The sequence below is a fragment of the Metschnikowia bicuspidata genome, assembly GCF_001664035.1.
Source record: "Metschnikowia bicuspidata var. bicuspidata NRRL YB-4993 chromosome Unknown METBIscaffold_2, whole genome shotgun sequence".
NCBI lineage: Eukaryota > Fungi > Ascomycota > Pichiomycetes > Serinales > Metschnikowiaceae > Metschnikowia > Metschnikowia bicuspidata.
Window position 1 is genome coordinate 1232947 of NW_017387732.1, and position 21422 is coordinate 1254368.

The 21422-nt window shown below is 43.1% G+C and overlaps 8 protein-coding genes across 8 annotated transcripts in view; 3 read left to right on the plus strand and 5 right to left on the minus strand.

The window, feature by feature from the left end:
- Positions 1 to 44: 44 nt before the first annotated feature.
- Positions 45 to 1406, minus strand: METBIDRAFT_39828 (uncharacterized protein; the record flags this gene model as incomplete). The annotated part of the gene is made up of 2 exons (XM_018857186.1): positions 45 to 1076; positions 1137 to 1406. The coding sequence occupies 2 exons, from the start codon at positions 1404 to 1406 to the stop codon at positions 45 to 47; spliced, it is 1302 nt and encodes a 433-aa protein (XP_018712674.1).
- Positions 1407 to 2226: 820 nt separating this feature from the next.
- MET1 (uroporphyrinogen-III C-methyltransferase) lies at positions 2227 to 3828 on the plus strand (the record flags this gene model as incomplete). Its single annotated transcript, XM_018858736.1, has 1 exon — positions 2227 to 3828. One exon carries the CDS (start codon positions 2227 to 2229, stop codon positions 3826 to 3828), a length of 1602 nt encoding a protein of 533 aa, XP_018712675.1.
- Positions 3829 to 4278: 450 nt separating this feature from the next.
- Positions 4279 to 5415, plus strand: METBIDRAFT_11051 (uncharacterized protein; the record flags this gene model as incomplete). Its single annotated transcript, XM_018853909.1, has 1 exon — positions 4279 to 5415. One exon carries the CDS (start codon positions 4279 to 4281, stop codon positions 5413 to 5415), a length of 1137 nt encoding a protein of 378 aa, XP_018712676.1.
- Positions 5416 to 5736: 321 nt separating this feature from the next.
- On the minus strand, positions 5737 to 7392 carry PHO84 (phosphate transporter; the record flags this gene model as incomplete). Its single annotated transcript, XM_018858737.1, has 1 exon — positions 5737 to 7392. One exon carries the CDS (start codon positions 7390 to 7392, stop codon positions 5737 to 5739), a length of 1656 nt encoding a protein of 551 aa, XP_018712677.1.
- A 7537-nt stretch (positions 7393 to 14929) lies between these two features.
- Positions 14930 to 17709, minus strand: CCN1 (Ccn1p; the record flags this gene model as incomplete). Its single annotated transcript, XM_018858741.1, has 4 exons — positions 14930 to 15128; positions 15201 to 16255; positions 17482 to 17519; positions 17706 to 17709. The coding sequence occupies 4 exons, from the start codon at positions 17707 to 17709 to the stop codon at positions 14930 to 14932; spliced, it is 1296 nt and encodes a 431-aa protein (XP_018712678.1).
- Positions 17546 to 19625, minus strand: CCT7 (chaperonin-containing T-complex subunit). Its single transcript, XM_018855775.1, has one exon. It carries the CDS (start codon positions 19570 to 19572, stop codon positions 17950 to 17952), a length of 1623 nt encoding a protein of 540 aa, XP_018712679.1. The 5' UTR covers positions 19573 to 19625; the 3' UTR covers positions 17546 to 17949.
- A 111-nt stretch (positions 19626 to 19736) lies between these two features.
- MRPL36 (mitochondrial 54S ribosomal protein bL31m) lies at positions 19737 to 20405 on the plus strand (the record flags this gene model as incomplete). The annotated part of the gene is made up of 1 exon (XM_018859267.1): positions 19737 to 20405. Exon 1 carries the CDS (start codon positions 19929 to 19931, stop codon positions 20403 to 20405), a length of 477 nt encoding a protein of 158 aa, XP_018712680.1. The 5' UTR covers positions 19737 to 19928.
- Positions 20406 to 20467: 62 nt separating this feature from the next.
- The window catches only part of METBIDRAFT_67615 (uncharacterized protein), a gene marked incomplete at its 5' end in the record, with an annotated part of 4806 nt that continues 3851 nt past the window's right edge, over positions 20468 to 21422 (minus strand). Inside the window, one exon of the mRNA XM_018858366.1 lies at positions 20468 to 20932. Within this exon, the coding sequence (XP_018712681.1) occupies positions 20520 to 20932 (413 nt within the window). The 3' untranslated portion in view covers positions 20468 to 20519. The remainder of the gene's footprint in view (positions 20933 to 21422) is intronic.

A 21422-nucleotide genomic window follows, 5' to 3' on the forward strand; every position in this document is an offset into this window, starting at 1 on the left:
TCTCACACATGCATCCCTTTATTTCCACGTTGAACATTCCCTTCCTATGCCTGAGTCAAATTCTCGAGAATCTTCTCATATCTACCGTTCGTGGCATTATTAGCGCGCATCAAAATCTCCTCCGCCTCTTTGTAAATCGCCTCTTGTTCATCGCTGTCCAAATCGTACATGTTGCCCAATGATATCATGGCCTCTGCCACAGCAGCCCATGAGTCAGGGTCTTCTTCGTCCTGGGCAACTCTCAAAAATTCAAGAGCTTTGTTAAGTAAGTCTTGACCGATCTTCCGCGCCTCTTCCTTGGTGAGTCCGTTTAAATTGGTCTCCCCTTTACTGTAATAGGTCAATGTAGTGAACACATTACAAGGCTCCTCCGCCTCCAATAACAACGATTGACCAAGCCTTTTGCTCAACTCTCTGCGCAAAACCATATTGGCATCTTTGTTGTTCTCCTCGGAGATATTTTTCAATCGTATCTTTTCAATGAGGTTGTTGAGAAAGCGTTGCGTATGTTCTCTCCACCATAAGTTGTATTTGTCTGTTTCGACAATTGCATACAATGGATGTTTAGGGCTGAGCTCAAATTCATCCTCGTTTTCATCCTCTGCATCGCTGTCTTTTTCCTCTGGCGATTCTTTGCCAAAGTTGTCGATCATGTCGAGTAAATCATCAAGGGCCTGCAAGAAATCCGAATTTTCCAAATTGTAATGCTTGTATTTCTTTTTTTCTTCTGAAAGTTTTTCGGCTCCTTCCCAAACAGCTAGACAGTTGTCAAGAAGAGAAGCGACATTTTTGTGCTCTTTACTGACTTTGCTATCAACAGTCAAAGGTCTAATGGCAACCAAGGGGATCTCATTTATGAGCACACGCGCCTCAGCAAATAATAATGATATCGAGTCAGGAAATTTCTGCTTCCCGATGCTTATTCTGTCCTTGGCTTCTGCGAAGAAGTCTGCCACTTTATTAGGCTCCTCGGTGTAAAAGAAAGCCAAAGAAGACAAGGCCAACCCGTAGATCCCATAGAACTCACCTGTAAGTTCGATTTGCTCATTGTCGCTTTGTTCACCAGATGCATCTTGCTGCTGGTCTTTCGTGTCTGATCCATTCTTTTCATCACCGTTCCCATTTGTGCTCCTGACGTGTGACTTTCTCAAAATTCGGTCACACTCATGGATAATACCGTTAACCTTGAGTTCATTCCTGTCATTGGTCTTGATGAAATCTTTCCACAAAGCACGAAGTTGAGCCATGGCATCGTTGGCATTCACCTCTTCGCCCAACTCCACAGTAAGCTCATTTTCTTTGGCGGAGATTTCCTCCTGCGATTTTGAAGTGTCCTTGTTTTCGGAAGATTTCCGCTTTTTGGATGCAGCTGCTTTCCCAAGCCCAAGGTGTCTTTTAGAAGCCATGATGTGTTATGATTTTTTTCAACACTGCTCTACGATTGAAAACTCTATATATCACGTGACGCAAGCAAAGGAGATGGATATTTCATAGCCTAGCCTTGTTCACCGCAAGTTGCGATTGTGGGCTCTGTATGCAAGAGATCCTGAGAGAAGATTGGGGCCCGCCTGATGTGCTCGAACAGCAATGCAACTAATTAATTTCATAATGCTAGAGGACGGCGCTAGTCTTCACAAACTTGTCTAATTGCACAATGTGAGAGAAGAATGGGCATATAACCGGTTATCTATCACCAAATGTCGAACTAATGGACGCATCATTCAATTTGTCAATATTGGATCTTTATTAACTTCAACTCTGTCTCGAGAGTGCGAGATTTAAATTTGCAAATCATTGGTGATTTGATTCGAAATTTCTGAAAATGCAACGGCGGCCCGTGAAGTGTTAGTACAACGGGCAAGCCAAAAAAGAAAATCACTTGAACTACAAATAATAAATCTGGCATAGAAATTAGCTGTGATGATGTTTGTTTGTGACCTTGCAAGGGCAAGTCGCTAGGACTTTCACTCGAATTCTAATTAATAGATCACGTCTCGATATACGACGCGGGTGAGAAAACTTAACCCACCACTCATGGCCAAGTGATGACCACGCCGGTTACCTCCGATATACATCGGACCTGCACATATGCCATGTCATTTTAGAAAATGCATCAAGTCACGTGCTTGGATGTAATTCATTGAACACGGAATCACAATATATTTCCAGGTTAACCTCTCAGGCAAAGGCCACTTTTTCCTAGGATACGGAATCACACGCCCAGAAATGAACTTGCTTGCATCGCTCAGCTGCCAGAACGAGACCCACCTTGTGGTGGGCGGCAACTCTAACATTGCAGCTTTGAGAGTTAACTCCATATTGGCGTCAGGCGCCTCTCCGATTTTAATTCAGAACAAGCCAATCGAGACGCTACCTATTTCCTTGCAAGACCTTATTTCAGCAAACAAAATTAAACTGATCCAGAGTGAATTTAAATTCGACTTTCTCACTTCATTGGGTAGAGCGGCCGTCGATCATGTTGTAGACAGAGTCTTCGTCACATTGGACCTCGATGAAGGCGAAAAAAAACGAGAGATATCTGAACAGTGTTGCCGCCTACGAATTCCTGTTAATGTATCAGACTCTCCTGAGCTTTGTACATTCACGTTACTCTCCACTTACACGAACGGAGGGTTTCAAATGGGTGTTACAACCTCAGGAAAAGGCTGCAAGCTCGCATCCAGGATAAAGAGAGAGCTCGTTTCCAAACTACCAATAAATATGGGCGAGATATGTGATCGAGTCGGCGAGCTCCGTCAGAAGCTCCAAGATTCCGATGCCTCTGAAATTGGCGGCAATGACGAGGACGCTGTGACAACATCCAAGCTCAACGCATTGGTGAAGGAATTCAACATGACTCTCGAACAAAAGGCTGCCCAAAGAGCTAGGTTTCTCTCGCAGATCGTCGAGTACTATCCGCTCGAAAAGCTCGCACATATAACGATGGACACCCTTACCACTGAGTATGCATCACCCAACACTGACTGTGGAATTTCCGAGAACGACATAATAAGACAGAAAAAGAAGGGCTCGATTTCCCTCGTGGGGTCGGGCCCAGGATCCGTGTCCATGCTCACACTCGGGGCTCTTCAAGAAATACACTCTGCCGACTTGATTCTAGCAGACAAACTCGTACCACAACAGGTTTTGGACTTGATTCCGCAGAAAAGAACAAATCTTTTCATTGCCAGGAAATTCCCTGGTAACGCAGAAAGGGCACAACAAGAACTTCTCACAATGGGTCTAGAAGGCTTGCAAAGGGGCGAAAAGGTTGTACGCCTCAAACAAGGTGATCCATACATCTTTGGCCGCGGCGGGGAAGAGTATCTCTTTTTCAGCTCACACGGATTCGTTCCCAACGTCTTGCCCGGCATTACATCTGCGCTTGCTGCTCCAGTATATTCAAACATTCCTGCCACTCACCGTGACGTTGCAGACCAGGTTCTAATCTGCACCGGTACTGGCCGCCGTGGTGCCTTGCCCAATCTTCCTGAGTTTGTCGAGTCCAGAACAACCGTTTTCTTGATGGCTTTGCATAGAATTGTGGATTTGATCCCACACCTCATCACCCAAAAAAAATGGGCTGCGGATCTTCCTGTTGCTATTGTGGAAAGGGCTTCTTGCCCTGATCAGAGAATCATCCGTACAACCTTGGCCAAGGCCCCGGCTGCTGTTGAGGCCCTAGGCTCGAGACCACCTGGACTTTTTATTGCGGGCTATGCCTGCGGTGTATTGGCGACGCTTCTGGAGAAAGACTGGATAGTGGAAGAAGGACACTCTCTGAATGAGATCAGCGGGGTATTGGAAAAACTTGCATCGTCCGTTTGATAGTTCATAGCTACTACCAAATAGACCCGAGAAACACAGATTCCTAAACTATACACAATCCCAATGACGACTTGCTTGCTTTCAGCGAGCCTCCCGGTGGAAAATATAGCCCTTGTTCGCCTGAGAAAACCCTGAATATTCGCCGGCGTATCCAGAAACACGGGCATGCACATTTGAAATTCCCCGGGAAATTACTTGCTCACGTGAGCCGGAACTTGGACCTAGCTGGCAGGTAAAATTCAGGATCTGCTGCACTATTTGTTCGGTTTTGGAGCCGCCCTTCGTGGCTTGACTTCTGTGCTTGAACATGCCCTATTTTCAAAGCTTGAAGCTTGTTGCAAGATTTTTCCAGATATTGATTGACCAATATGCGTCACGGCAATAGGACGGGCTGATAACGCGCGAGCAGTGCATGAGATCTGACCAACCATCTTTATCTTAAACACCAACATGATCCTAACCAGATACGCCAGGATTGCACCTCGTGCCCTCCAAAACACTCTCTCGCATTTTCCAAGCAGACTGATATCAAACCAGTCCTCCAAGGCCTTCGTGTTTGACATTGATGGTGTGCTTCTTCGTGGTAATAAGCCAATCCCTCAGGCGCACCAAGCACTCACCTTACTAAACCAGGAAAAAGTACCGTTTATTCTCCTTACCAATGGCGGCGGGGTTTCTGAGGAGGCACGTGTGGAGTTTCTTTCCGACAAGCTCAACATTGACATTTCGCCTTTGCAGATAGTGCAGAGCCACACACCCATGAGGGCATGGGCTCAGAGTGGGAAATTCAGCCGGGTTATGGTGGTGGGAGGCGCGCAGGATAAGGCTCGCCAAGCAGCACTTAACTATGGCTTCAAAGACGTGGTGGTGCCTATGGACATTGTGCGCCAGGATCCGTCGGTGGCGCCTCACCACCAGTACACAGACGATGCATTGGCTAAGTACGCTCAGGATGTCGACTTATCCAAACCTATTGACGTGATCCTCGTGTTCAACGACCCACGCGACATGGGATCCGATATTCAGATTGTGTGTGACCTTCTCAACTCGGAGAACGGCGTGGTGGGCACGCTAAGAACGCCGCCTCAGAGTGCCAAAACGCGCCCTGCCATTCCTATTGTCTTCAGTAACAACGACTACTTGTGGGCCAATGACTACAACTTGCCCAGGTTTGGGCAGGGCGCTTTCCGCATGATGGTTGAGCGTTTGTACGCGGAAACAAACCGGCTCTCCTATCCGGAAACACTCGAACTGACGATTCTAGGCAAGCCATTCAAGGTACAGTACGACTATGCCCACTGGGTATTGATCGAGTGGAACAAAATACTCCACGGACACAAGAAGCATGCTTTCATGCCGAAACTTCACGATTCACCTACCGAGCTGCCCTTCAACAAGATTTTCATGGTAGGCGATAATCCTGAATCTGACATCCATGGCGCCAATGCCAATGGCTGGGAATCTATCCTCTTACGCACCGGCGTTTATAAAGATGCAGACTGGGACCGGACGTCTCACCGGCCAAGCGTGGGCGTATTTGACAACGTGCTAGATTCGGTGGTCGAGGTGTTAGAAGTTGAGGCATAAAGCTCGTCTTCAAGCTGAATATATACTTCCATAGTATTGGTCACTTCCACATCCAGGGCCCGGTTACCGGTGCTATGTATGAGATTGTTCTCGAGGCTTTTTCTGAGTCTTTTGTGGACGGACAACAATCTGAAAGACCACTGCATCAGATACGCTGAAATACACCTTTGCTACAAAATAAATCCAAGTTCCACTTTAGTGAAAGTAAAGCGACCAGAAAAGCACGATCCAGTACACTTCCAAGCTCATGAAATTAGTTTTTATTAATATAAGCGACTTGTGCAAATAAGGAAAATGCGTCTATAAGAAAGCAATCGAGCATCAATGTTTCAGCTCAGAGTCGGAGAATTCAGCCTGCTGGGTCACGTATCTGTCAGTACCAAGTTTTGTGGAATCAATCTCACCGTGATACTTCTCGCAAATTTCCTCCAAGGTCATTCTCTTAGTCTCAGGGATCAACAAAGTGGAGAAAACACCGAGCAACATGAAAAGGGCAAAAATCTCCATGACATGAGGCAAGAAACAAGAGTTGTTGGTGGCACAACCGTGGTTGATCAAAGTACCAATACACGTCTGGGCAACGATGGCGCCAATCTTGCCCAGAGCAGCAGACATGCCATGGGCAGTTGATCTGTATCTTGTTGGGAAAATCTCACCTGGAATAATGAATGTTGTGGTGTTTGGGCCGAAATTCTGGAAAAACTGAGCAAGGACGTAAAGAGCCAATTTTCCGTGGTCAGAAATCTTGTCGTATGCGAAACCAAGAATACAGAACAATGCTGTAAGGATGATAAAGCCAAAGAATTGGATAGGCTTTCTGCCAACGGTATCCACAGTAGCAGCAGTCACCCAGTAGCCGGGCAAGGAACCAGCGCAAATCAAAATCAAGTTACCAACAGCAGTGTTGTATAAGGACTCGTACACATTGCTGGAAGATGCGTAACCGATTGTCTTCAAGATCACAGCCGTGTTCAAACCCAAGCCGTAGTATGCAACGTCCAAGAAAAACCAAGAAGTAGCAGTACCAATCAAGATCTTACCGTATCTCCATTGCCCAAAATGGCCAATGAAGTCCTTGAAAGAGGCCTTTGGAGGGGCAACATCTTGAGCAGCAATATCCAAGGCGGCCTCAGCGTCGGCAACTTTCTCCAAGTTGTCATGCTCCTCGACATCCAAAGAGTAGCGGGGAGACTCAGCAATAGTCAATCTGTAGTACAACGCGATACATCCAGGAACACAACCGAAACCAATCAAGATTCTCCACATCTGGTCATTGGCTTTAACACAGGAGCCCACACACTCAGCAGCACTATTGGCGAACTCCAAGTCAGACCTGTATGCGGAAACGATCACAAGAGCAACGATACCGGCTAACAACTGACCCAAACCTTGATTAGAGAAGACAGCTGCCATAATAGCGCCTCTCCATTTGGTGGTCGAGAACTCCGAAGAGATGATAGAAGACAATGGGTAGTCACCACCAATACCGATACCCATAACAATTCTAAGGGAAGCAAAAAGAGCCACAAAGCTGATGGCAGGGGATTCACCAATAGTGCACTGAAAAATCGTGGCTGCGATCATGACAATCAATTCTAAACCATAGATTTTTTTACGGCCGACAACATCAGCCAAGAAGCCAAAGCCGAGTTGACCAATAACAGTTCCAACCGATGTGGAAACCTTAATCAAAGTGTTCGTGGAGTCTGGGATTGATCCAGCCCAATAAACGTGGGCTAACATCGAGGTACCCAAGTTAATGGCAAAAATATCGTAGGAGTCAGTCATGAAACCAACACCCGCAATCATGATCATCTTCGCTTGGGTCCAGCCAAAGCCTGCATTATCGATTTCTTCCAAAGCTAATCTTCTTCTTTCCAAAGGATCCTCAATGTGTGCAAACTGTTCGAGGTAATCCTTAAAGGCGGTCTTTCCACCAGCGGTGCTTGCCACTTTAGTGTGTTCAATTTCAGACATTGAATTTGTTTGAGACAATTTCAAGAAGAGCGTAGAGGGGTGTTCAAAGTGCTTGTGATTTCTGACTATAGAAAGTCTTTCGAAGGGGAAATCTGTCCTATTATATACTACTGGTGTAATTAATTGCCTGACAATCTACATGCACGACATGCTCATTGCATGGAATACGGATGAGCGGCGCGGGCAAAAAAAACCCGGAAGTTCCTATAATTACATCGTGCACACGCCCAAAAGGGACGCCCACGAGTACAGCCTGCGTGCGAGTCCCACGTTAAAATCCCTTAATATATCCCAATTATTACCATAGCCTGGCCCACGAGCCTGTGCGGTGAAAATATCAAAAAAACACTTTGCGTGACCTATTGTAGCATACCCATCTTCCGAAACGAAATAATGAAAACCTGTCAACTCTGACGTCAAAAGCCCCTGTGATCCAGGAAGTGCTTAGAATGACGTTTCAAATTCCCGACTCGCCGACAAATTTTCTTGGTGTTATTTTGTCGACGAGAATTGATATTGGTAGTGTGACAAGTTACCAGAACCCGAAGACAATGCGCCTGCCACGTGGGTGCGAGAAGCTCGGGTTCATTCCTGTATATACTGTACCGGGCTCGCCAAACGGAATTACATCCGCGCACCCCACGTGTGCGCTTGCAGTCAATTAGTTCTTTATGCGGGCGGAGGTGACCAGCTCGTTTTTTTTTGTCTCTTGGCGAGACTTATGTGCAATCCTGGCTTCGTAAGCCGTATTCATTCATACTCTCGACTTATCAGGTGAGGGAGACAGAGATGAACTCGTAGCATTCAAAATTATTAAACTACCTGCCTGCTCCTGATTTTTCATTCTCAAAAATGAGAACCCTCTCTCTTAGCAGAGCGAGTTCCCTTTCTTGTGCCTTGATCTTCAAATCTTTCTCGTTATTCTCTTGAAATAAATACTCCATCTTGCCTTTATACTGACCAATCATGTTTTGATAGTTGAAGTTTTCGTCGTTGTATTTTTTCAATTGCGTGCTTTTGTTCTCTTGGTCGTATTCAAGAGTGGAGATTTGTTTGCGGAGAATTTTCTCTCTCAGATCGCCGTCTGAGAGTTGTTGTCTTAGTTCATCGACTTCCTCGTTAAGTCTGCCCACTGTGCTCTCCAAATACCTAAGCTGTTCATTTGAATAAAGCTTGGATTCCAAATCTCCGATTTTAGCCTTCAATTCTGAATTGACAGTCTTTAAGCTTTCATTCTCTTGAACAATAACCAAGTTCTCGGTGCGAGCTTCTTTATACGACACATCACTCTTGTCCCACCTCTGGCGAAGATCATCGAACTCAAGCTTGTTTTGTTTCTTCTCGTTCTCCATGTTATCAACATGTACTTGAAGTAGTTTCATGTCGCGATTGGCATTTTCGAGCAGGTGAGAGAGTTTAGAAATATCTTCTTTGAGAGCATTGTTTGCATGTTCGAGCTCTTGTTTTGATAAGCTTAGCTCCTCTATCTGACGGCCATTCTCTTCAACAAGCCTTCGAAGTGAATCAATCAGCTTGTTATTTTGATCAATTTTTCGCTCATGAGTACGTTTTTCGTTTTTGAGCTGCGATAATTCTGCTTTAAGACTGTCGTTCAGCTGTACCAAATTTTCATTCTCGTCTGTCACTTCCTTATTCTCACCAAGAACTTCTTCCTTTATTCTCAAAAGCTCTTCATTGTCAATCTTCAAGCGCTTGTTCTCTTTAATGATCTCCGTTTCCTTCTCAAGCTTGAACTTCACATCCTCGCGCAAAGACCTAATTTCTTCTTTGTGTTCTTGAATGACATTTTTTCGTTCGCCGTAGGTGTTGTTCAAGTATACGATTTTCTGTTGCAATACTTCAATTTGACTTTTCAATCTTGCCCCCTCCTTTGTTGCATCATTTAGCTTGACCTCAACATCGTTGTTATCCTGTCTCAACTTTTTGATCACTCGATCACTTGCTCTCACCTCTTCCTTTATGAGCTTCAAAGAATTGCTCTTTTCTTCAAGTTCACGGCGAGCCAAATTCTCGTGTCTCTTGCTAATTTTCACAGCTGATTCCGCAAGTTCGAGCTTCTCATAATATTCCTCACTTCTTTTCTGGAATTTTTTAAGCACCTGATGGACTTCATCGTGCTTTTTGCTGATGTTGTTATTGTCAAGTTTCAATTTTGCCAATTGCTCTTCGTAATCACGCACAGAAGTTTTTACATTGTTCCTTTTTGTTTCATAAAGTTCATCTTCACTTTCTCTCAATAAAGATTTCAATCTCAATATTTCACTTTTTGACTTACTCAATTCGCCTCTGGTTGCCTTCAATGTTTGATTTATATCGTTGTAAATCTTTCCAAAATCCACAGAAGATTGCGGATGTACCGACCCCAAGCTATTACTCCGTGACATAGCTTGCCTTACGTAGTCGGGTGAGTAATCCAGGGACTCGCTTATAATCGAAACAATTTTCTTTTCGAGTTCCTCAACTCGGTTTTGAGCATCCTTGAATTTCGCTTCGTAGTCAGTGAATGTATTGATACCCCTCATAGCCTGAAACTGATTAAGCTTTCTTTGAAGCTCAATAGCATAGTTTTCAGCCCGTATTGAATTTGCTTCTTCTTGCTTCAACCGAAGTTTCAAATCTTTTAATTCGGAGGCAAGCCTTGAGTCGTTCATTTGACTCAATCGCATATCATCGCTAATTGCAAGAGATCTGCGTGCCTCACTGCGCTTCAGCGGGCTTTCGAAGCTGTCTTTCACTTTCTCTCGAAGCATACGCACCTCTTCCAAAAGCTTTTGATTTTCAAACCTTTCATTGCGGACGAGTACACTCTGCTCATTTAACCTGGATTTGATACTGATGTAGTCACTCATAATGTTTGGGTCAATTTTGGGGCTCTTTGGACTTTGTGCCTCTTGAAGCTTAGCCTCTAGCATGTCAATTTGAAGACGAAGTGAGTTAATCTGCTCCGAATACTCTGCATTCGTTCTTGCGAGAAAGTGTACCTCATTTTTCATTGTTTCGTAATTTGCGAGCGACGATTCATGGTGTTCTATTTGACGAGAAAGCGATTCTTTCGATTTCTTAAGATCGGAGAGGATATGGATATTGCTTTGGTTTTCTTCCGTCAATTTTGCCTTCAAGTCCTCATTTTCCTTCAAGGCCTGAGTGAGTTCACAAACTTTTTGTTCAAAGCGCTTTTTAGATGAAATTTCTAGCTCCAAGTTCTTCTGCTTTTCGTGGCAGTCTGTCTCCAAATAATTCAGTTTCTCCGTTGCAGTTTTTAGTTGGTCAATGAGATCTCCAATCTGCTTTTCTTTTTGAATGAGAAAAGCCGTGTTGTTTTCCCTAAATTTTTGGTTTCGATCTGCAAGAGAAACTTCAATTGCTGACTTCTCACGCGTAAGTTTGTTGACCTCGGCTTGAAGAAGTTCTTTTTCGTCCCCTAGAATTTGTACTTTTTTTGCATTTCCAGAATCTTGACCCAGAAGTTTTTTCGTCAATTCTTCCCGTTCCACATCCTTTGTTTGAAGAAGCTCCTCAAGCTCGGCTATTTTCGCAACATTCATTTTTATGAGTGAGCGAGAGCTTTCGAGTTCTTCAGACTTTTTTTCGAGCTCGATTTTATTGGATTCCAAACTCTTAGTAACTTCTTTGTGGTTCTGACATTTTTGCTCGAGTGTCTTTATGATTGAGATTGCCTTTCGATAATCCGTGTCAAGGGTAGTGTGTTGCTTCACATCTTCCTCGAGCCTCTTAACAGTCAGAGACTGATGATCTTTTTCTTGCTGTAAAGTAACAATTTCTTCTTCCATTTTACCAATCAAGTTTTGCAATTCTGCAATTTTAGCGGCGAGTTCGAGCTTGTCTTTAGCTATCGTTGCACTCACAGCCTGAACTTCAGATAGTTGCCTCGAGGTATCATCTAACTTTAGACTTCTTGACTTCTCTTCTCCCTCGAGTATTTTCAACTTTTCCATCTTTTCAGCCGCAGACTTGTTCACTTTAAGAATTTCACTTTCCAAAGTATTGAGCCTCTCCTTTAGTGAAATATTTTCTGTTTCTAAGATGCCCTTGGATGTTTCAGACTCCTTTAATTTGCCATTTATTTTCTTTAGGCTTTCATTCATTTCCCTGCTATCTAAGACTTTGACCGAATCTTCCAACAAAGGTTTCAATCTGATGAATAGCTTGAGCCAAGGGCTTTCTGAATTATTGACAAGTCCATCGAGTTTTTGAAAATTCCTTGCGACGACTTGTGATGCTTGTATGATTGCAATTTGCTTCTTGATCCTGGATCTGGCAAGCTGACCACGTGATACGCTCTGAAAGTTCGTAAGATGGCGCTTTATGTCTATATCACGAAGCTCCTCAAGTCGGCCTAAAATACCATTCTTGAAGAACAACTTGGATATACCAATCTTGAAGAATTCGGCATCTAGAGCAATGTCTTTGAGTACAAGCTCGCAGTTGGCCTTCAAATTCTTAGTGAAAACAGCGTCATTACAAAGAATGGAATACCTTTCGAAGAATTCCCCGAATGTCATCTTATTCGGGTACCCAGCTCTAGCAATTCTGATTCCTTCTAGGACACCGTTACAACGAAGCTGATGAAGTACCAATTCCTTGTCAAACTTATTTGATTTCTTCGCCAAATTGGGGAGGATGCACCGCACAAAATGCGGCTCAGTCCTTCCAAGTTGCTCCATGAGAGTAGAAAGTTGCTCCTTGTGCTTCTGGGTAACTGTTTTGAGTTTAGTTTTACCTTTATTTTTCATTGGCAGCCCAATTTCCTCTGTGGTCGCAAACAATTTCCTAACAAAAGGTTTTGTGGAGTCAGACATAAGTTTTAATACGTTTTCACTGACTGGGTCCTTATTTTTGTCAAGCCAGTTTTCAATATTGTACTCCACTAAGCCGGCATAGTGGTCGATGATAAATCCTGATCTGGCTCTATTCGGCCTAAATTGTTTTGTTTCACCCTTGCCCCAAGTTTCAAGCAATTGATCCATGAAGGTCTCCTCTGATGCTTTGGGTAGTACACATTGTTCATTTAGGATTTCCAAAATTCCCATCGGATGTTTGGTCTCTATCAAATCAATTGTAGGTTGAAGGTCCAAACCAAAGTCAATGTACTCCCATTGGATATCCTCACGGAGGTACTCACTCTGCTCAAGAATAAACGAGTGATGATTAAAAAACTGCTGTAGTTTTTCGTTGGTATAGTTGATACAAAGCTGCTCAAATGAATTCATCTCAAAAATCTCGAACCCTGCAATATCCAATACACCAATGAAATGGTCGTTTGAAACATCTTCTGCCATGAGAGAGCCATCAATGCGTGTGATAATGAATTGAAACAATTTTTCATACAAGTGCTTTGCAAATGCATCAATGGTGCTTTTCACCTCCGGGGGCTTTTGCAGCTTGTGCATATATTCTCTTCCGGCCTTCACCTTGGGCTTCAATAAATTTTGTGTTAGTTCATCCTCATCAATACCAAGCAAATCTGAGATAATATCCATCTTTACATCCTTGGAAAAACTAGCTTGGTCCGATTTCCATGAAATAAAATCCACATTTCCCAAATGTAAAATGACCGCCAATCCAGAAAAAATGCTCTCGACTTCTGCCTCAGAAAAGCCCATGACACGAAACGATTCGTTCAAATGTCGGAACTCTATTGCGTCATCGATTTGTGGAATAGTTCCTGCTGACGAACTTAAATACTTGTACTGCAAATAGTCATTCAGAAGGGAGTATTTCGAACTAAGCGTTTCTTTTGTCTCGCCCAGAAGCATCTGGTAGAACACGTGATAGTTCCGTTCCGCTTTCAGTTGATGGGATACTCGAGACTTTTCAAGTAAGTAGTAATCAATAGTTGCTCCGCTTATAAGGCCTTTTGAGTCGAAATATATTTTGATAAACTTACCAAACCGCGATGAGTTATTATTCTTGATTGTTTTGGCATTTCCAAAGCTTTCCAAGATCGGATTAGCGCGTAAGATTTTCTCGTGAATATCATCCTTCATTTCCGTGTGAGTCAGAATCTCATCAAAAGTTGAGATCAGAGAGAGGTATTGGATGATTTTCTTCGTGTTTTCGGTCTTTCCTGCGCCGCTTTCTCCAGTGACCAAAATGGACTGGTCCTTGTGGTTAGCAACCAAATTTCTGTGTGAATTCTCTGCAATGGCGAAAATATGTGGAGGCAACCTCTCGTCCGTCTTTCGGGAAAGCCCATGGAATTTTTTTAATACATGATTCTCATATATGGGAAGTTTCTTATACGGGTTAATAGCAACTAAAAAGAGACCCAGGTAAGTGTAGATCAAATCGTCATTGTATCGAAGGAACAAGTTGTAGATCACAGAAGGTTCGTTTAAATGAGTAAGCTCGGCCATGTCGTCACATTTGTTGAATTTGACAGGATTGCAATTTTCAACAAGGTTGTGTTCAACTTCTCTGGTGGACTCTTGTACGCCATTTTTGATTGCCACTCGGACGGCTCCAGTGGGTAAGTAGTCTGTGATACAGCCTCGGACAAAAAGCTCGTCTTTGTCCGGTACCCAAACGTAATTTTGGGACGTCAAGTCGTCGTCTGCCATTATGAGTGAGTTTTTTTAAGAGAGTGAGCTGAAGCAATAGTGATTTGATGGCAAACAACGGTTTCAGCGGCAACCTTTTGTAGTACGGATTATCTTCTATTGTTTCTCGAAAGCCAACATGGCAAACTATCTCGTCACGTGACTGTGAAGCGATCTGTGCGGTTTCCTGGTGGAATGTCTGTTCTTGTTTGTTTTTCTGTCGTGCCTACTAGTACACAGGCTTAGCACGAGCATAGCAAAGAATTGGTCTGAACTGCCACCTCACTTAATGCACAACACCATTAGAGTGTATTGTGAGTTCATTAAATTTCATGTGTGTAAATTTTTGCACTTGATTTTGAGAGCTCTTCTCATGAAAATCCCAGCTTTTTGCTTTGCTTTTTCTATTGCTGTTTTGCAATCTTATTCGGGGTTCTAAAGCATTTTTTGGACGGCTTTACAAAGAGGTTGGGGAGGAACAACCGTTGAATGGCACGTAATCAAGTGCGAACTCAATCACGTAAACAAACTTTACCGGCAAACTCACAAGTATGAAGTTCTCTTTTTTTTATTAACTTGGACACCTCCCCTCTGTATAGTCAATGAGCAGTCAACAATACTTCCCTTATTCGTGCCGGTGACGGCAAAACGTTCTCCTACGTGTTTATTGACATGACAGTAAACATTTTTTGGACGAAAGTCTATCGGGCCATGTATGATGTGCCTGCGAGACTCTACAGAAACGCCTTCCGACAACTGATGAATTCGATTCTTTATTCAATTTATAGGTATTAAGGACGTGTTCTCAGCATTTGACATCAATTTTGCAAGCTGCTCTATAAAATTGATCCTTACAGGTGATCAGCATGTACATCTGAGATTCCGCAAGTTGTAGCAAGTTTCTCAGATATACATCAAGTGAATCTAAATTCAGTGAGGTCAGATATGCTACCATTTCACACTCTCAATTTTGACGCGATTGGCAGATTCCAGCTCAGATCGTTGTCAGGAATCGGGGAATAAGCAGCAAATGCAGCAGAATTAGTTCGGATAATTGGAGTAGGGTATGCGGAAGAATCCTGATGTGAGAAAATCAGTGACTGAGAGGCCAGAGGAGGGGTTGATGGCATAGCGTCTGGTTTAGAGTGCGAAGCTCTGATCACCTTTCCGTCGGAGAATCCAAGCTGTAACATGACATCAGCTGCGCGTGTCAATTCGGGGGAGAGCGGATTTAATGTGCTGTCAGATAATACCGATTGCCCTTGTTCGTTTATAATCTGCATAGTAATAGTATGCCGATTAGAAAAGTTGTGAATCACTGGAATGACACCCAACTCCTCAAATTTTCGTTGTATGACCTCAGAGAGATCTACTGTGTGCATCATCATCACAATGGCTATTCTTCGGATCATATTCAATGCATGTGCATCGAACCCCAGTAGGAATGGGCCATATACGCTCGGGACCTCGTTCTCGTCATCTGGACCAGCCAGAAAACCCCGCAAGCTGCTGTTTTCTTTGCGTATATTATCAACAAGATTACTCAAGTAAGACGCAGCAGTCGGAATACCCAACATTGAACATGCTAATAAGTTGGCCGAGACTGCAACTAACGAGGATGGCATCGTCAAGAAGAATCTGTCGTACAAAGAAAGCTCGCAAAAAAATCTTCCAACGGCTGTTACCGCTGAGACTTTCAGAGCCATGGCATCATTTTGACAGTTCGTTGGGCGGTTGTATTTGCACGGTGTGACATTCAGCGAGACACCTGCTTCAGAAATAGCTAGTCGAAGACAATCCTCAAGCAGCGGGTGACTCAACAGCCATTCGAGTGTGGAGAGAATGTGCATTTCCATTTGAACAAACATTTCCTCGTCATAAGCCTGACGACACATAATAGCCAATTCTCTCAATGTCGGTACTCTCAGTTTTTTGTCTTCATATTTGCCAGCAATCCAAAGAGCAGTGCAGCCAACTAGCTGATAATGACGCTTAAAAACAATCCGTTTGGCACAGTACCGGTCTATGATGTTAACGCAGAGAAATAAAGTAGACGGCTGCAAGCGGAATGAAGAATGGAGCTCGATTAGGAAGTCTAAAAGGTATGGTCTCATATACCACTGAACTTCGGGCTGTATATCAATCATTTGTGGGTTGACTCTCAGCTGAGCCTCCAACACCGATAGCCATTGTTTGACATCTTTGGAGTATTCCTTGGTGAGCTTCATGTTGGCCTGTGTTTCAAGTGCCTCTAGCACGTAAGGATAGCTTCTTGGCTTGGGCTGAGGGGGCCCGAAAAGTCTGGAAGACATGTTTTTTTATATATCTCTCGTAGATTTATGTTATATCGCTAAAGAGCAATCTCGTTGCTATAGCAAAATGATTCAGAGTGTCTGAAGCAAACAGATGAAGAGGAAATGGGGTATATCAGGGGTCAATCTTGCACCGGTGAATTGTGGAGAATGGTGAGTTCGAATTGCAGCCAAAAAAAGAAACACACGCTTGCTCGAGCAGAAAAAGAAACGACTCGTCTCTTGTAGTGTCTTTCAGAAAATTTGCCAGAATCCGAAATGCGACTTTGTATAACAATCAACTGCTCAAAGAAACAAAGGTTTTCTGGGAAATCTGGAACGGGGTTGGAAAGAAGGAAACACAAGCTGGCTTGTGGGTGTGGAAAGGAAAAAGAATGTGTATGGGGCTATTCAGCTCGGATATAGGAAAAGGATAGAAGACCAAGTCAATTGTTCTGATAGTATCCTAAGCGATAAGCTTTTGGGCAAAAACTGTGTTGTGGTGAAAGTATTGTCAAAAACCTATAGAAATGCTGGTTGAGAAACCAACGCTGAAGCCTCGGGGCTTTTAAAGGAATCTCGAAAGAGGAGCAGCCGCGTCGCGAAAACAGAATTTGATCGCACCAGGAGGGACACAGGAGGGAAACGTCCTGCATGAAGACGCGCTGCTCGCCAACCGAGACGTGAAGCGTGTGCGAGTTTCCAGTTTCCAACTGGGCCTTTCAATCCACGGCACCGCGATGCATTAAAGCGCGAGAGGCTGAAGGTTGTTGAGTAAACGCGCAACAGATACCGATTTCTTTTTCGTAGGGCTAAGAAATTTGGCCGGTATCCTGTGGCTTTCCAAGCCTGTAGAGAATATTATCTGAAAGAATATAGCTGCTTTTGAAGCAAAAGTAAGGAAAACTCTATGTTGGGGTGTTGTAAAAAGATGTATATTTCGTAGTGTTCTGCACATACGACCATATATGCAGCCGTGTATGAATAAGCGCTTGTGAATTGCGCCCAGGCGCGTTTATTTTCTCAACAAGAAGATTACTTCTCCAGAACCGGTACATGGTTATATAATCCCTCTTATATACAACCAATAGAGACTCCCTTTCGTGTAGCAGTCTCCTTCATTCTTTTGTCCACATGTGATGTTAAAGTCGAGTCTCCTTTGAGAACGCGTATTACCATGCATCTCGCGTCTTATTTCGGATACTTGAATATTATACATAAATTGTAGAGTCGTAGTATTTAGCCCTCTCATTTCCTTCTCATGGCAATAATCATCCATTTCCTTCTCATGGCAATAATCAATACCATGGATTTCTTCTGATCTCAAAAGACCCAAAATTTCAATGCATTTAAGGGATATCATCAACCATGCCTTGTATGGCTAAGGAAATCGAGCTCGTTTCACCGACGGGTGAAATCTACCAAGATTGGGAACTTTCACCCATCACGACGATCAAACTGTTCCAATGACACCATTAAACTTCAACCTTCTGTAGAATAATTAATTGTTTATAACACTATTGCAATTTTGGCACTGTTTTTCATCCTACAATCCTGGAATCAGTTTATAACTCGTACTCTGTGTCTGAACAGGAGACACTTCTGGCGCCAAAGACGACGATCCAACCAAGTTCGTCTGTATTAAGTTGACAAAATCTTGCCAGTACCTATTTAGAACAGCGCAGCTAAAAAGCTCCCTGACCACGTCCCCCGTTGGCTTGGTCATCTTGATTTTTGATGGTCTCATCAACAGAGAGCAATAACGTGGCAGCCTCTGTCGCAGATTGAAGGGCGTTTGTCTTAACAAGCGATGGCTCCCAGATAAAGCTTTCCATATTATTTCCAACAGACTCCTTTTGAAAGTCGACACCGTACCATGTCTCACCCTTGGCGTGAGAACTACGCAAAACGTTCAAGAGTTCAATTCCGTCCAAGCCAGCGTTTTCACACAATTGACGGGGGATAACCTCCAAAGCTCTTGCAAATGCCCCAATGATTAGTTGCTGTTTGCCTGCCACAGTCTTGGAATACTCTCTCAAGTACTTCGAAATCTCCATCTCGATTGCACCTCCGCCAGCCACAACAGATCTATGCTTCACAGCTCTTTTCACAATCATTATAGCATCATGCAAAGATCTTTCTACCTCGGCAATAACTTGTTCGGCACCGCCACGCAAAACAAGTGTGCAAGTCTTGGCCTCTGAACAACCGCGGAACAAATTATAACGGTCTCCACCAATTTGGACTTCTTCGAACTCTTTGCACGTGCCTAGATTATCAGCATCAATTTTAGTGACTGTTGACTGTACAGACCCACCCACAGCTTTAATCACACGGTCCATATCTTCGGCAGCGACTCTGCCAGCACAAAATATATTTCTGTCAGCGAAATATTGAGTCGCCAAATCGCCAATGGGCAATTTCGAAAGAACAATGTCAGCGCCAGCATTGCTTATTGCGTCCAATTTGTTGAAGATGATTTTCCATTCAGCATCAACAATATCTTGGTAGTCTTTGACTTGCTCGACGCGCACCTCGGCGTTGTCCCTTTCTGCTTTGAGCTCTAATTCAACGTTCAAACACAAGATCTTAGGGTTGGTGAACTTTTTTGGTTGTTGCTCGAAACCCGCGTAACTAAAGGTTTTCTTGAAGGCAACACCGTCGACAAATAACGAGTCCTCCATAGCACCTCCTGGAACTTTCTTGATACCGATTAAAGACTCGTCTAAGCTTTCATCTAAGGACATAACAGCATCAACAACCATCTTGGTGAAGAATTTGGAATTCCTACTGATTAACTTTGACGACATCGCTGTTGTTGCACATCTTTCCAAGAGATCTCTGAAATTTGTGGCATCATCTTTTTGGATTTCAACCTGAATTTCTTTGATCTTGTCCACAGCCAAATCACACGCAGTACGCAAACCTTTGATTATCAAATGGGGTGAAATTCCATCCTCAATGAATGTTTTGCTTTCTTTTAGGAACTCACCAGCCAAAATTGTGACGGACGTTGTACCATCGCCAACCTCAGCATCTTGCGAGCGAGAGATATCCACCAACATTTTAGCAGCTGGATGAACAATATCTAAAAGCTTCAAAATAGTGGCTCCATCATTAGATATGGTGGTTCTGCCGTTCGCAGATTTAATCAAGATGTCCGAGCCAAATGGACCTAAGGTGGGTTTGAGAGTTTCTTGAATGGCAAGACAAGCATTGATATTATTGAGGATCTGACCCTTGCCCTGTGATGCATCTGTTCCTTCCTTCAACACTACAATTGTAGGTGTTTGATTAGCAAACGACATTTTTTGTGCTCTTAGAATGTTCCTTCTCACTGAAAAGTCTCTTGATCTCAACAAAAAAAATGGGAGGCTGGATGTGCGCGAATCAAGTTTTGGCTCGTGATAACACAGGGCAGCCTCACCCTGTGGGAATTTTGAATCAGATTTTTTTTTATGATTATTCAGTCAGAAGCAACGAAATCTGATTTAATGGCTATGCGACCAATTTTTATTTGTCAAATGGCGCCCTCGGAAGGTATTGTTTGCACATGTTAATATTCAGCACTATACTGTGCGCATCCTGGTCAAGGGAAAAAAGACCCGAAAATCTTCATCATTGATTGCAGTATCGCTCTCATCTATTAACGCATTCCTTCGACATGTTTTGTAGCTCAAGATCCACGCTTCAAGCTGGTGTCCAAATCCAATTCCTGCGGAATGTTTCTAGGAAGATTGCCATGGTGAACGACGTCCATCTCTCTAACCGCAGAGTTATGAAGAAAATCAAGATGGGAGCCGCCAGACCAACCATCTTTCATCAGTTTGATACTCTTGTCGAATTTAGCGACGGATCTGTCATCAAAAGAAGATCTCAAGCACCAAAAGATGAAATCCGTCTAATCAGTGATCAGAAAAATAATGCCTTGTGGAATCCTAATCGTTCAGACTTGTCAAACGGTGATCTTAGTACCACGGGTAGAGTTGGTCTGTTCATGAAAAAGTTTGCCCAATTTCAAGAAGAACCTGCGGAGAATAAAGAGCAACAAACTGATGGTTTGGTCGAGCTCTTGGGAAACAACGTGACGGAGGTCCAAAAGGGCGGAAGATTGAGGGAAAAGAGAAGGGGCAAAAAATAAATGTGATCCTAGCGCAAACTTGTAAATACATAATACAATTGAGACAAAAGCATACGAAGTGACTTTTACTATCGCCTTTCTATTGTGATATACTACATTTGTTATATGAATAGTTTAACAATAGTACTTTTCGATGTCTCTCAGCGGTATCCCAGCAATCTGCAATTCTGAAGCACACCAATTTATGATGAGTTGGTCCTTTTCGTTTTTGGCTTGTCTAAGAATGATTTCAAGACATTGGACTCTGTTTCCTGAATCAATTAAAAGAAACTTGCCGAATTCTGCAGGTATGTCATAGGATTCAACATTCACATTTCCACTGGTCGTCTTACTGATGATATAGCTCAAACTCAGGTATAGTTTTCGGGTAGCCCTGTTGTTAATGTTTGTAGAAAAATGTTTGAAAAGTGTGGTGGTGAATAGGCTATGAATATCCCTACCGTTCGTCCTTTTATAAAGATCTCGAATTAGTTTCTCCAAGAATAATTCCTTAAGATTTTCATATGAATCGTAATCTGCATGTGTTTCTGAACTCGGAAGTTTTCTATGCGCCAATAAATACTCCAAAACATTCATGGAACCTTTAAAGGACACTCGAAAATCGTTCCGAAGACACATATCAACACATTGTCTTATTTGATGTTTTGCAAGGAGTTTTTTTATGATAACCTGAAAGTCTTCCGAGTTAATACCGTTTTTTGTTTTGAATATTACCTGAAGAATCTTTTCTGCTGCCTCTTCCCTGTCTTGAGAAATAAAAGAGGCAAATAACAGCGAGAGCGTGTTTCTCTTTAAGGGAGGTTTCAAGCTTTTAGTAATATACTCAAAGTTGGTACGATATTTCGGACTTTGACCAAAGTATGCAATCAAAAAGTCCACGATATCAGGATCTGTGTATAGTGTTTTTGGAAAGTAATTGAACAATAAGTCAGCAGATTCCTCATCATTTAGCTTTTCAATGAGAGATTGGAATAATATAACATTTTCTGGGCAAATTCAGGATTCGAGTTCTGGTTC

Coding starts and splice junctions, on each gene's coding strand:
- CCT7 (XM_018855775.1), bottom strand. CDS start 19,572: ATGTCGTTTGCTAATCAAACACCTACAATTGTAGTGTTGAAGGAAGGA.